This window comes from Montipora capricornis, chromosome 12, assembly GCF_036669925.1.
Source record: "Montipora capricornis isolate CH-2021 chromosome 12, ASM3666992v2, whole genome shotgun sequence".
NCBI lineage: Eukaryota > Metazoa > Cnidaria > Anthozoa > Scleractinia > Acroporidae > Montipora > Montipora capricornis.
In genome coordinates, this window is record NC_090894.1 from 27,816,423 (window position 1) to 27,832,090 (window position 15,668).

Genomic DNA, 15,668 nt, shown 5'->3' on the forward strand with positions numbered 1-15,668 from the left:
GGCTTATTTTTAGCAGCTCACTGGAAACAGTTTGTATTGTTTAACCGTTGCTATGCACCCCAGCCTATAGTGAATTGCTACCGTTATTTTCAAAATCACTGTAAAACACCATGTATTCCTTCTTTTTGGCAGTTGCCTGATGATTGCTTCGTGAGAAGCATGAAACTCGGAGTAGCAAATAAATGTTTTTGACCTAGTTCAAGTCTACGTATCTATATATAATAGATAGATATAGCTCTTTGGCATTACAAAGCTTTTGCTTTCATGTCGAAATTGAGCACTCTACTAGGATGAGTCATTGCCGCTAGCAAATGCGCATGCTCACTAGCTTGCTAGTTTGAGCCCTCTGGCATGGCTTAGATGTACCACATGTGTGGGACATTTGGGGTGGTTTTATAAGCTTAACCTCCATCCGCGACTACTAAACTGCACTGATAAGGCCCAGATGGCCGAAACAGCACTGTCTGTAGATAGATATATAATATATATCGCTTTGATGAATCAAACGATGTTTTTGAAGTTCATATTTAATGAAGACATGTTCCGGATGAAACATCATCCATCGTCAGTTGTACAAAATTACCCAAAAAGGGAAAATGGGTTTGGGCAGTGGCAAAGAAAAATAACTTAGTAGGATTTTCACGTCCTAATTTAATATCTGGATTGCCCTTTATCATTTTTACGATCAAATTGATGGGGTAGCCATGTGCTCCCGCTTGCTCCTGTATTAGCTTATCTCTTTATGGGTCACCATGAGAAACGCTGGTTAGAGAATTACTATTCGGGTATCGAGTTTTACCGTAGATATGTCGACGACACTTTTGCTTTGTTTAATACCGAGCAGGATGCTTTATCTTTCTTTAGTCATATCAACAGCCAGCACCCTAACATCAAGTTTACTATGGAGAGGGAAGAAAACCACAAGCTCCCCTTCTTGGATGTGCTTTTAGATAACCATAGTAATCAGAGCATTACTACCTCTGTTTTCCACAAGAAGACCTACACTGGTCTTCTCACTAATTATTATAGCTTTGTACCTTTTGGTTACAAATTAGGATTAGTACTGACGCACTCTGGTTGACCGAATTTTATAAGAAATTAGACAACACATTTTGTAGCGACCTGGAAATTAAGTTGGTGTTCACCCCGTTTAAAATCAGGAGTTGGTTTGGGGCCAAGGACCCTATCCCTGCGGGTTTACGATCACGAGTCATTTACAAGTTTTCATGTGCAGGCTGTAGTGCCTGTTATATTGGTGAAACCAACAGACACTCGCATACGTGAACAATCTCGCCTCCGACAAGCACTTCAGAAGTTCTGAAAAATGTCGCTCCCTTTGTCAGGAGATTGTTTTAAAATCCTCGACCCTGCTTCCACACAATTGAAAATTAACGAAGCCATGCATATCCTTTGGGAGCAGCCATCTTTAAACTCCCAAGTCAAACATCTTAATTTATCCCTTTCCTACTAATTAATCTCTTTTCTTAGCTTAAATAGCTTGGGTTTTTTTTGTTTTGTTGTGTGTGTTTTTATTCTGTTTTCGCCTTAAGCCTTAATTATTCATGTTATATATCTCACTTTGTTACACTACTTATTGCACAACTTCACTTTATTCCTCATTGTACAACTGACGATGGATAATGTTTCATACGAAACATGTCTTGATCAAATATTAAATATGAACTTCAAAAACATCGTGTGGTTCATCAAAGCGATATCTTACTTGGTGCTGCTACGAAGCCTTGGTAATATCTATATATATATATATATATAGAGAGAGAGAGAGAGAGAGAGAGAGAGAGAGAGAGGGCTGTGAGAATTAAAACATAGCTACACGGTAATTGCCCTACAGGCCTGTTTCGTAAGGCTTGAAGCCTCACTCTTCAGGAGTTTTATTCACACTGCTGCGCACTTATTTTTATATCACAAACACTACGTAAATTTACATACATGTTGGTGTTTAGGTGCTAAGCTAATTGTTCTGTTGTAGCGCCTTCGCTCGGTGCCTGCATGATGATACTAACTCGTTTCTTTTGTTCAATGTACATCACTCCGGTTCACAGATAATGACAAATTTCTCGCTTAAGCATAAATTACAACGTTTAGTTGAACTGCTGTACGGTTTAGCGTGGCAAACAATTTGCCATGTAATTTCATGCTCTATGTTGTTATCTTTTAGCGACAATACGTGTTTGCTGAGTTCAGTTCAATTTCTATAGGTCTTATTTTCGAAAGATGTTTTATGATTTCTATAACGTGTCTTAAAGGCATCGGCCGTCAGGCCTACGTATGTTTCAAATTTGTCATTGTCCATTCTTCTTATCTTTGCCTGATAAACTACACCAGAAGTCAGACATTGGCCGTTTAAGGGGCACTCGCCCTTTTTACGGCAGTTACAGAGCTTGGTTTTAGCGCTCTCCAGGGAGGGGCTGTAGGCCGCCAGTAGTCGCTTGTTGTGGCTGTCGATTAGTTGCTTTACATTGCTCGTACAGCTATAACTGATTTCAATAGTATTCCGGTTGAAAATCTTGTTCAGGGTGTGGCCCCGAGGAAAACACCTGTCCACGAGTGCTAAGAATTTCTTCCCAAACATGGCTAATTGTTTGCCGCGCTAATCCATACAGCAGTTCAACTAAACGTTGTAATTTATGCTTGAGCGAGAAATTTGTCATTAGCTGTGAACCGGAGCGATGTACATTAAACAAAACAAACGAGTTAGGCACCGAGCGAAGGCGCTACAACAGAACAATTTGCTTAGCACCTAAACACCAACATGTATGTAAATTTACGTAGTGTTTGTGATATAAAAATAAGTGCGCAGCAGTGTGAATAAAACTCCTGAAGAGTGAGGCTTCAAGTCTTACGAAACAGGCCTGTAGGGCAATTACCGTGTAATTATGTTTTAAGTCTCACAGCCCTCTATAGTTACGCTCTACCTATGAATTGAGCACTCTAACTGGCTCGATCGCGCAGAATTCAATTCTTGCTTCCGTCGTTTTAAAAATCACAAGATAACAAAAACTGGCAAAAACGACTTGCCGATATATCGTCTTTATTTAGCTAAGACTCCGTGAGGGCAACTGACAAAGCGATCAGAATCGTTACAAGATATGCTCTCGTTGATGTAAAACACAGCAATATGAAAATGCACGCGCGCTATCAAGCGTTGCATCTTGCATCTTGGACAGATTCCCTGTGACTCAAGAAGTTAGAGCTGAAAATCGTAACTTACAACAGGCGCTTGCCAACCATGGCTGCAAGACAGCTGCCGGCAAGCTGAAAGGAACAACTGGCGCAGAATTCAATTCTTGCTTCCGTCGTTTTAAAAATGACGGTCTTTCTAATTTCTTTCAATTCGTCTTTTGTTTTTTTCGAGTGTTAGACGATAAGAGACAAAATAGGCCCTGGATTCTTGATAACGGATAACAGAAACAAGTCTTAGAGGGCTGTTAACTTAAGCATTACTCCATAGAGGCGTTTAAAACTCACAGGGTTTTTTTTTTGCTTTTGAAGTTCCGGCCTCTTGCACTAACTCCGACAGTAACATAAATTCTCTCTAACCAAGAACAATACGACACTGGAGCTAGCTGACAGTGGTGCTACCGCAAAATTGAGAAGTAAGTCTTGAAGACCCAGTTAACTATTACCTCACCCGATCAAAATGGTTTCAGTGTTTAACTCATCTACACATGCAGCAAAACGTATTTTATTGCATTTTAAACACTAGCATCTGCTTTGCAATTGTTTAGTCCAATTGTACTTATCCAGTGAAAGCTTTTAAAGGGGCAGTGTCACGCTATGTCAGTCAAACTTCAAAACACTAAAATATGTCTTTGCATCAATCAAGACCAAAAAATAATCGTGTAGATTTTGTTGCCAATAACAACTTAAGTGCACTGAAACTATTCATTGTTGTTTGCGGCCAAGGATGGAGAGGATAAAAATGGTTGCAACTTGAAAAAACTGGCCAGTTTTTTCAAGTTTGGAGATGGTGTCCGCAGAAAGTCCCCAAAAATTAAATACCAATAGCTCTTTGTGCAAAAAATATATTCCATATCTTGTCAATGGGTTGTCAATAATGTTAGACGTGTGAGCTAAAGTACTAATTGAGACTTTTACCCTGTTTAACCTCAAAACAGAAAATTAAGTATGACATTGCCCCTTTCAGAGCAGTTTAATGTAAATATTAGCCTTTAAACAGGCTCTCCATGTGATTGATCGGTTAACAGCTAGGGCGATTGGAGCTTCAGCTAGCTAGCTGTTGACCGAACGCCATTTTAGCAACAATTAACCGACGCACGGAGAGCCTGCGTGCAGGCTATGTAAATATCGCCTACGGGAATACAACATGGAAAAAGTCCACATTTCTCAAACTTTTTCACAATTCGGTAACTAATTCGGTACTAATTACAAGAACAATACCTTAAGGTGATACCTCAGAAAAAAAAGTTGTCGAACGATTTTCGTGAACCTTTCCCGGAATGTTCAAGCGCACCCAACGAGAATATAGTTCAAAACCACTTAAACATAGCATTGTATAACATATTTTTGTATTTAAACTGTAGATATAGGCATATTTTTATCCCCTAAAAGTTTTTCATCTGTTCGGATTTCCTACCTGAAAGTCAAGTGACCCTAAAATTATAGGGATCAAAAGGTACCTTTTCGAAAATTTCAGCCACAAAAAAGGCTTCCGAAAATACTAAGTGACCTTTTTAGGGTAAAAATCCTTTAAAAATGGGCAATTACACCACTTTTTAGGGGCTCGAAAATCCTAGGACAGGCAGGCAAGCAAGACATTTTACAACCAATGTTCCGAAAATTCTAGATCTCAAATTGTCTTCTTGCTACATGTACTGATCTCTGTTTTGAGAACTACAATAAAAAAGATAAGTCTCCGCGCTTGCTTAAGAGATATAATGGGCCAATCTTACCCCAGTAATGCCTGTGTACTGATACTAAACGTTATTTCATCGGCTCAGGGTACATTTTGCGGTAGCTGAACAAGAGAATTTTAAAGTTAACACTTGAAAAGACAACTGATAGGTAGAAAATCCATTGCATATGGAACACTTTCTTATATAGTTTATGCAAAAATCACCAAACTTAAAGCGACGCCGACTCAAAACCTTTCTCGAGTCGTTGTTTTTGATCATCATTTACATCCCTGGGTAACGGGCTTTGTGTACGTTTTTAGCTATAATATCTTCCGATAAATTTTTTGAATTTTTTTAGTTTAAAGGGGATAATTTGTACATCAAAATGATGCATTAAAAAATATAGGTCACCGTTCTCGTTGAAGAGTAAAACACCGTCGTACCTGACTTTCTCGATTATCGTAGATCGAAACAACAAAATTCGCCGTGTTCTCGGAATGCGCGCGCTTATTCGCAAAGAGATAAAGTATGGGTCATTCACAACTTCTCTCACATGTTTTGAGAACTAATTCCTCGTGTATGATCGACTTTCGCCATATTTACAATGTTGCAAATTTGACCAATTTATAAATATTGACACACCATATGCTCAGTACAGGATGCGCAGTGCAAGACTAAAGAATCACCTTAACATACAGAATAATTTTAAATCTCTTTTTCCTAGCCCCACCCGGCTAAAATGATGCTTGCAAGCATCATTCCTGTTAACAAATGGTAAACGGCTCAGCGTGCACTATTGAGTTATGGTGCACGCGGGAGGTTGCAAGGAGTGATGTATGGAATAAATGTTTAATAGATGAATTATTGACTCACTATTAACAAGTTGGCTTCAGCATCGCAGCTAGTTAACAATTAGACCCGTAGCCCGCAAGGGCTACGGGTCAATAGCTCATGAGGCGAAGCCGAATGGGCTATTGATCCGTGGCCCTTGCGAGGCATTGTTTTAGTATCACCCAACTAGTCGGACAGAAAAGGCAATAATAAAGTTAGCAAATGCAAGTTGAAAATATATTTATTTGGGAAAAAAACGAAAGAAAGCGTCACGCTTTTCGCTACTCGAGGATTATTATTAATAGTCCTCTAGTAGCGTAGCCAATCAAAATGTAGGATTTGCATTAGTCCACTAGTTAGGTGATACTAATAAGAGTTAAAACCCGAGCGGCTTGATTCTAAAGCTTCGGTAATTTGTCAAATAACGTTTAACCTTAATTACCCCAGACAAGATTGCAATAATCAAAGTGAGGTTGAATTTACGCCTTGTGTGTGTAATGAAGAGATGGTAGAGACTAACGGTCTCATCCTTTTTATTTCGCTCATCCCGAGAGCGACATTTTGGATTCTTTGCCACCTTAGATGTTCATCAATGACTATCCCAAGCGACTTGACATGCTGAAGAGAGTTCCTCAATAGCAACGCTCAAGTGGGTTTAATAAGGTACTCAACTTTTCCTGCAGCCAATTGGTATAATTTTGGTTTTAGCAGTATTCGAACTTAGTTTAATTTAATATGTAAATGAGGCCTGATTCAAACGCCAGCTTCTACCGTGTCAAACTTAAATGAGTTTGACCTGGGAGTGGTACAACAATAACATGGGAGTGGTTTCAAACATCGAATTAAATTCGAACGCGCCAAATTCAAAATAAATAAAACAACAAAACACACCTTCCATCCAGCGGTCAGCTACAACATGATCAGAAGAATCAGTAGCGCGAAATTTGAAACTGGTCTAAGGGGGCCAAGAGTGTGAGATACATTACCCCAAAGCCCCGCGCCGCCATCTTGCGTAAATTTAATCATTACACAAGCAGCTGACCTTTCGATGGACAAGAGATGTAGTTTGAGGCCAAAGTAAGACTAGACACTACATGCCATTAAGAGGAAATTCCTGAACATGGCGGGCGGGCAATGGTCTACACATCAAAACTGAAAACACAGCTCTTTTGAACTCTGGTATTCTAAAGGCATAAAATATGGGATTGACGAGTGAGTTTCCGTAAAGTAAACAGACAGCAACCAAAGTTAAACGTATAATTGTTCGATGGGAAATTTCGTAGTAGAGAACCGAGTCCACACTGCCGGCAACAAACCACAAAACGATATATGGTAAGGACAGCATAGAAGACACACTCGTCACAATGAACAGTGTCTTAGTCAGTTTTCTTTCTTTAATGATTCCACCATGGCGTCGAGGAAGTGTTCCGCAGTTCATTTTAATAGCGATGGACGCGCAGGAAACAAGGATAATGAGAAGACAGCAAGAAAAAACTAAAGATCTGTGAATCTCATAAGGCAAGTAGACACCGTACCAGAATAATAGGAAATCCACAGCCACCCATATCCCCGCTGTAAACCAAACGGCGAAAACAGCTGCTCCAAAGGTCCTCTTTTTCATGAGGCGATGCTTAAATGGACGAAACGTTGCGTGTAAACGCTCCAACGAAATAACAGCAAGATTTACGACGGAGGAGTGCAAAAAGAACATTGCCAAACTATCTAATATACTAGTGGTCAAGTTCTCGACAGCAAACCAAAACTTCCATAAGAAGATGTCCCCCTCCAGACAAAGGAAACTAAGATTATGGACCAGAATGGGCGGCGAGAATAATCCAGCAAAGAGATCAGCAACTGTCAAGTTGATTACCAGGTACATGTGACGCTTGCGAAGACTGCGATCTCTTAAGAAAACAATGATTGAAAGGCCATTCAATGTCACTATAGTAGCCAACACTGTGTATAGTACCAGCTGCCAGGTGATGCACTCTGATCGAGATACACTCAGCTCAAATAACGTGACGTTTTGCTCGCCAAAGAATGTCGAATTACCCGACTCAGCAGCCATCGATACCTGAAAAGAGAAATCGCTAGTAAGATATCATAGTCAGATGTATGAATTTTCCCACTGTGACACTATCATTCGTTTGCATAAAAGACTTTTAATTATGACTACAATGAGGTTTTCGAGTTGACGTTGCGACTAGGGAAGGATTGAATAAAAAGCTGCAAAAGCTCAAGGCTAGCCACTGTGTCCGGGGAATCCTCTTCTAATGATTTTGAAATCGAAGTCACCAGAACTGGAAGCTTACCATCCGGTTATATCCTTCTTTTTTCTTAACATTGATTATATTTTGAGCGGTAAAGGACAACCGCTGTAGTACAAGGAAACGGATTCCCGTGCAAGCCCCTTGGAATAAAATTCTTCTAGCCGCATAACACGCGCATTTTAAATTTTCGCTGAATAATGTAAAGTGAATAATGTAATCCTGTAATCGGCTCTGATCGATCTTTGAGTAGACAGTAAATCAACCGAATTACTGTCTTTTCTGCTCATCGCCTGGAGAAGAAAATACGCTAACATAAACAATAAATGGTTTTCACCTAACATCACAGAAGCCATGTTGGTGCACAGAATCAATGGAGAAAAAAGTTTTTCGGAATTTGACGCTATTATAATGCAAAAAATGAACCATAATTTGCCAACCTCGATCCCAGGGTCTTCTCGGCTTTCAACATGGCGGCGGGTCGGGACACAGCAGATCACGTGATCAATTTCTTCCGTCGAGCATAGACAAATATGCAATGTTACCAAAATGGCGGCAAGGAATAAGGTGAGAGAAATCTGGGTTCGACAACTGCCAACAAAATAATACAAACAAAATGGCGTGCCAGGGGAAGCTACGGGAACTGCACCGACCAGTGGTCTGCGTGAAAACATTGGTTTGGTGTTGAGGCTCTCATTCTCGCCAGCGCAAATTTGTATTGTCTCTAAAAGTAAATGACTGGGACAAGGCAGGAGCCATTCCTGTATTTAGCCACTCCTGGGGAAAACTAAAGCCGTAAAATTTGTTGTAAGAGCCCTAGAATACGGATGGATGAATGCACGAGTAACGGGAATGCGGTAGATGACAGAGAATTCTTGTTTTGCTTTACTCTCGTTGATGTAAGACGCAGCAATATCAAGCAAGCGGGTTACAACACAGTGGGAAATTGAATCTTAAAGCTAAAACCTCCAGATACAAGGCTGAAAAGCCCCTATTTTTTTTTTTTTTTTTTTTTTATCGGCGTACCTCGGACAGATTCGATGTGATTCAAGAAATTAGAGCTGAAAATCGTAACTTAGAACAGGCGCTTGCCAAACATGACTGCAGGACAGCTGCAGGCAAGATGAAAGGACAAACTAGTGCAGAATTTTTGCTTCTGTCGTTTTAAAAATTACGGCCTTTCTAGAAAATTTATATTACCAAGCAACTGAGCTGAGATAATTTCTTGCACTTCTTCTTTTTTTTTTTCCGAGTGTTAGACGATAACAGACAAAATAGGCCCTGGATTCTTGATAACCGATGACAGAAACAAGTCTTAGAGGGCTGTTAATTAACTTAAGCATTATACTCCACGGAAGCGTTTAAAACTCACAGGGTTCTTTTTTTCGAAATTCCGGCCTCTTGCACTAACTGCGACAGTAACATAAATTCTCTCTCACCAAGAACAATACGACACTGGAACTGACAGTGGTGCTACCGCAAAATTGAGAAGTCTTGAAGACCCAGCTAACTATGACCTCACCCGATCACATTGGTTTCAGTGTTTAACTCATCTACACATGCAGCACAGCGTATTTTATTGCATTTTAAACATTAGCATCTGCTTTGCTTAGTCCAATTGTACTGATCCAGTGGAAGCTTTTAAGAGTAGTTTAATGTAAATATTAGCCTTCACACAGGCTCTCCATGCGGTTAATCGGTTACCAGCTGTGGCGATTAGAGCCTGAGCTAGCTATGTAAACATCGCCTACGGTCATACAACATAGAAAAAAACCACATTTCTCAAACTTTTTTCACAATAAAGGCCTTCGGTAACTGATTACAAGAATATAACGTTCGGTTCTTCACGGTAAATATTTTTTCCTTTGGAGCGACTTTTCTGCTCTGAGTGCTCATTGAGCAGATAAACTAACCGAAACGTACTGCTTTTTTCGGCTCATCGTCTGGGAAAGGAAATACCTTAAGGTGATTCTTCAGAAAAAAAAGTTGTCGAACGATTTTCTTGAAACTTTCCCTGAATATTCCCTACTAATGCCTGTTTTGAGAACTACAATAAAAAAGATATGTCACTGTGCTTGCTTAAGAGATATAATGGGCCAATCCTACTCCACTGATACTAAACATGCGCATTTGTTAACACTTGAAAAGACACCTGATAGGTAGAAAGTCTAGAGCCGATATGGAACACTGTCCTATATGTAGTCTATGGAAAAATCACTCAACTTAAAACGACGTCAACTCAAAACCTTTCTCGAGTCGTTGTTTTCAAGATAATCATTTACATTTTAGGTCAGAAACTTAAGGCTCGTAATCTTAATCCACATCTTACTAATTGGTATCTTAGTTTTTTAAAAAACAGGAAGCAGCGTCTCGTCTTTAAAGGTGGAAAGACTTTGTCGGAAGGATTTGTCCGAGATTCCTTAAAAGGGAAAGTGTCTCAACCCTTTTGGCGCTTATTGTAGGTGTATGAATTGTGCCACTGTGACACTATCATTCGTTTTCATAATACTTTAATTATGACCGAATTGAAGACCCAACTAGCTGAACAAGAAGCTACAACAGCTCGCGGCTAGCCATTTTGTCTGGGGAATTATCTTTTGAGTGAAATTTGATATGGAAGTCAGCTGAACTGGAAGCTGAATACCTTGCTATTTTCTTAACATTGATTTTATTTTGAACCGCGGCAAAGGCGGGTTCCCGTGAACGCGGCTTGGAATAAAAACATCCAGTATCTGTAGATGATTTCTTCATGTTTTCTCCCTGAAGAAGAGCGATAAGTCGGTCGAAATATAGGTGTTCGTTAAAATCGTCTCTTCTCCTCATTTGTGTTATATATGTATTATAAGATAACAAAAACTGGAAAAACGACTTGCTGATATTTCGTCTTTATTTAGCAAAGACTTCGACAGGGCAACTGACAAAGGGATCAGAATCGTTACAAGATATACTCTCGTTGATGTAAGACGCAGCAATATAAAAATGCACGCACGCTATCAAGCAAGCGCGTTACAACACAGTGGGAAATTGAATCTTAAAGCTACAACCTCCAGATGCAAGGCTGAAAAGCCCCTAATTTTTTTTTTTTTTTTTTTTATTGGCGTACCTCGGACAGATTCGATGTGGTTCAAGAAATTAGAGCTGAAAATCGTAACTTAGAACAGGCGCTTGCCAAACAAGAGTGCAGGACAGCTGCAGGCAAGATGAAATGACCAACTGGCGCAGAATTCTTGCTTCCGTCGTTTTAAAAAGTACAGCTTTTCTAGAAAATTTATATTACCAAGCAACTGAGCTAGGATAATTTCTTGCACTTCGTCTTTGTTTTTTTTGTTTGTTTTTTTTTTCGAGTGTTAGACGATAACAGACAAAATAGGCCCTGGATTCTTGATAACCGATGACAGAAACAAGTCTTAGAGGGCTGTTAATTAACTTAAGCATTATACTCCATGGAAGCGTTTAAAACTCACAGGGTATTTTTTTTTTCGAAGTTCCGGCCTCTTGCACTAACTCCGACAGTAACATAAATTCTCTTTCACCAAGAACAATACGACACTGGAACTGACAGTGGTGCTACCGCAAAATTGAGAAGTCTTGAATACCCAGCTAACTATGACCTCACTCGATCACATTGGTTTCAGTGTTTAACTCATCTACACATGCAGCACAGCGTATTTTATTGCATTTTAAACATTAGCATCTGCTTTGCTTAGTCCAATTGTACTGATCCAGTGGAAGCTTTTAAGAGTAGTTTAATGTAAATATTAGCCTTCACACAGGCTCTCCATGCGGTTAATCGGTTACCAGCTGTGGCGATTAGAGCCTGAGCTAGCTATGTAAATATCGCCTACGGTCATACAACATAGAAAAAAACCACATTTCTCAAACTTTTTTCACAATAAAGGTCTTTGGTAACTGGTTACCAGAATATAACGTTCGGTTCATTTCGGTAAATATTTTTTCCTTCGGAGCGACTTTTCTGCTCTGAGTGCTCACTGATTAGATAAACTACCCGAAACGTACTGCTTTTTTCGTGTCATCGTCTGAGAAAGAAAATACCTTAAGGTGATTCTTCAGAAAAAAAAGTTGTCCAACGATTTTCTTGAAACTTTCCCTGAATATTCCCTACTAATGCCTGTTTTGAGAACTACAATAAAAAAGATATGTCACTGTGCTTGCTTAAGAGATATAATGGGCCAATCGTACCCCACTGATACTAAACACGCGCATTTGTTAACACTTGAAAAGACACCTGATAGGTAGAAAGTCTAGAGCCGATATGGAACACTGTCCTACATGTAGTCTATGGAAAAATCACTCAACTTAAAACGACGTCAACTCAAAACATTTCTCGAGTCGTTGTTTTCAAGATCATCATTTACATTTTAGGTCAGAAACTTAAGGCTCTTAATCTTAATCCACATCTTACTAATTGGTATCTTAGTTTTTTGAAAAACAGGAAGCAGCGTCTCGTTTTTAAAGGTAAAGTGTTCAGTTGGCATTTGTGTAAATAAGGGCACTACTCAGAGCAGCGTAAGTGGCCCTTATTTATTTAATCTTTTTTCAAATGATCTTAATATTGACAGCAATCCTATGACACATCTTATTAAGTATGCTGATGATACTACTATTCAAGTTAATGTTAATAAGTGAGCCCGGATATATCTCATGACACTGTTAATCAGTACCTAGAATGGTCGGAAGATAACTGTATGCCACGTAATAGTACTAAATGTAATGAGCTTTGTATCCGGAAAGATGTAAAGAAAACTATATAGTCCTGTCAATGACATTAAACAGGTAGAATCGTCAAAGCTATTAGGGATTTCGATTCAGAATAACGCTAGGTTTACAGTACATATAAAGAATAAGTTACTAGAAGCTAATAAGTGTTTTTTTGTTATTAGGAGCCTAAAGAAAGAAGGCTATTGCCAGGATGATATAGACCATCTTTTTAACGTCATTGTCCTACCTAAGCTTACTTACGGGCTTAGTGTTTACGCTGTTTTTAAACTTGAGCTCACTACTGTTCAGAAATTTCTTTGCTGTTGTTACAAGTGAAAGTATTCTGTTTCCTATTTTATAGATATTTCCAAGTTATTAGATAAATCAGACCGTACTATTTTTAATAAAGCTCGTAATACTAGCCATCCTCTTCATAGCTTATTGCCAAGAGTCAAGGAATCTTCTTTAAGACTCACTGTGACACTATCATTCGTTTTCATAGTACTTTAATTATGACCAAATTGAAGACCCGACTGGCTGAACAAGAAGCTACAACAGCCACTTTGTCTGGGGAATTATCTTTTGAGTGAAATTTTATATCGAAGTCAGCTGAACTGGAAGCTAACTATCTTGCTTTTTTCTTAACATTGATTTTACTTTGAACCGCTGCAAAGGTTGGTTCCCGTGAACGCGCCTTGGAATAAGAGCATCCAGTACGTGTAGATGTTTTCTTCATGTTGTCACCCTGAAGAAGACCGATAAGTCGGTTGAAATATAGGTGTTCGTTAAAATCGTCTCTTCTCCTCATTTGTGTTATATATTTATTATAAGATAACAAAAACTGGAAAAACGACTTGCTGATATTTCGTCTTTATTATTCTGGCCGCAGGCACGGCGGCCAGAGTTGAGTTTTCAGCCAGTTTTTTCGCGTTTCCACCACAAATCGGCAAAGTTCGCTGACCAAAAGAATCGTGGGCTCTAAAAATGTGACGTGTATGGAAGAGCTGTTTCAACGTTGAAGTGGATAATGGACAGAGGAATAGGTGTTCGGAGTCAATGCACGCTAAAAATATTGATCAGTACAGGAACGAATCGGTCAGTGAATCGAAAGTATGGTCAAGTTGCATGCGAAGTTTTAAAGTATGTCACTAGTGATCATGAGTTGAAATTATCTGTGAGAACAAAATGCGAATGTGATGAAAGAGTTAAAAAAAGGAAACCTATAACCATGCAAAAGTGTGAAGTACTGCAACTAAGGTAAAATAATGTTGATCGACGCAAGAACGAACATTATCTTGTTCTGGCGCCATATTGAAAATACAACCACGCGAGTTCCATGGGAAAGAAAAAGAAGTATGTACCGGAATCCGTATTATGATAATCTTTGTGTCTCTTGTAATTACGTGTTTTACAATTTGGAGTAGGGGAGCGTTAACGATTGTACTTTGCAGTGGTGTCATTGCAATAACAACCATCGCATGGATCATCTACAAACAGTATATAAGTTTGTGTACTGTACTACATGTAACGATGTTCTGATTAACTGTCCTATTGATTTAAGGACGTTCGCGCTAATTGTTTGTGTGCAACGTTACTGCGCAGGTAACGCGACTGTAATATGTCACGCACTACTTCGAGCATTAGTGAAGTTGAGGTTTTAAAACCTTCGCAAAAACCGTGGACGATAAGTCCACGGTAAGTCCACACGGTAAGTTGGATCAGAGAAAATCGTGATCAGTCAAAATTGATTAAAAAATCTTTATGAAAGTCCAGGAGACCACTGCACGACTGATATTCGCGTTGTTTTATCAGTCGCGTACTAGTCTACTTGACTTTCATAAATATTTTTCAAGAATTAGTTAAAATAACAGGGCGACAAAAACGCCGGGGAAAAAATTCCAGGACGGCAAAAGAATGGCACATTTTTGAAGTTCTTTTCCTTTACTTTCGTGAAAAGACAGCAGTATTTCCGTCCTCGTCAGCTTGAAAGTGCGGACCTGCGTGGAAACAACCAGCGATTAGATTTTACAAAAACCACACTCCAGAAGATGAACATGACGGCAATGAAGAGATATTATACAAAACACTAACCAAATGAAAATGACGCCAGATTAAAACTTCGTTGCTATGCTCGAGAAAGTTTTTTTTTCGGTAAAAACCTTTGATCCTCTCGTTGGTTCCAGTCCTTCTCCGACAGGTCAGGCAAAAGCGCGACAAACGAATTTTTCCAAGAGCTTTACAAAATTATATCGATTTTACTCGTTTAGATCAGTGGTGACCCCTATTTTTTTAATCATGAATCACTTACTTTACTTACTATCTACAAAATATGATGAAATGAAAAAATTCCCACCGTAAGAAGTTATCTTTTTTTAACATTTTCTTTTCTCGTGCCATCGAATTCCGGCAGTGGTTGCAACGGGTAGAGCTTACGAAAACGCTCGTCGAGGATAAACTCTACTGTTTACGACATCCCTAGAGACATCAAATTATCTAAAAATCCCACTCCTAGAAACCTATGCACGGAAACCTTCCCTCTACCAGTTTATTTTTTATGATTTTTGATGGATGAGCAGATGACGCTACATCTCGCTATCATGACCGATTTGTCTAAATTAAGGCAGTTTTCCACTGCCGTTTTCTCCCAAACAAAGTCGGTGCCCCCCATTTTTTTTTTTTTTTTTTTTTCATTTTTGGAATAAGTACCTTATGACCTAACTCTAGGCGAGAAAGAAGTAAAATCGTTCTCTGGTAAAAGGTTTTGAAAAAACTATGAGCATTCGACAGACTGAACTGCTGCCTTCAACGGATAAAAATGTGTGAAGCCTAAAAGCGAAAGAAATTTAAATATAACGAAAAATTCGCGTAAATTAATGGATAAAAGCATGTAGAAGAAAGAATGTTAAAAATGCTAAGAAACATTCTTTCTACTACATGCTTTTAATCTTTAATTTATGCGAATTTTTCGTTATAT

At 39.0% G+C, this 15,668-nt stretch overlaps 1 protein-coding gene and 1 long non-coding RNA gene across 2 annotated transcripts in view; one reads left to right on the plus strand and one right to left on the minus strand.

Moving 5' to 3' along the window:
* The window catches only part of LOC138026689 (uncharacterized), a 4,946-nt gene extending 1,328 nt beyond the window's left edge, over window positions 1-3,618 (plus strand). The window contains exon 3 of the long non-coding RNA XR_011127321.1: window positions 3,514-3,618. This is a non-coding gene — a long non-coding RNA (uncharacterized lncRNA). The remainder of the gene's footprint in view (window positions 1-3,513) is intronic.
* Window positions 3,619-5,972: 2,354 nt separating this feature from the next.
* On the minus strand, window positions 5,973-10,041 carry LOC138026688 (adenosine receptor A3-like). Its single transcript, XM_068874133.1, has 2 exons — window positions 9,348-10,041; window positions 5,973-7,782 (listed from the first exon to the last, which is right to left on the minus strand). The coding sequence occupies exon 2, from the start codon at window positions 7,774-7,776 to the stop codon at window positions 6,799-6,801; it is 978 nt and encodes a 325-aa protein (XP_068730234.1). The 5' UTR covers window positions 7,777-7,782; window positions 9,348-10,041; the 3' UTR covers window positions 5,973-6,798.
* Between the last annotated feature and the right edge of the window lie 5,627 nt (window positions 10,042-15,668).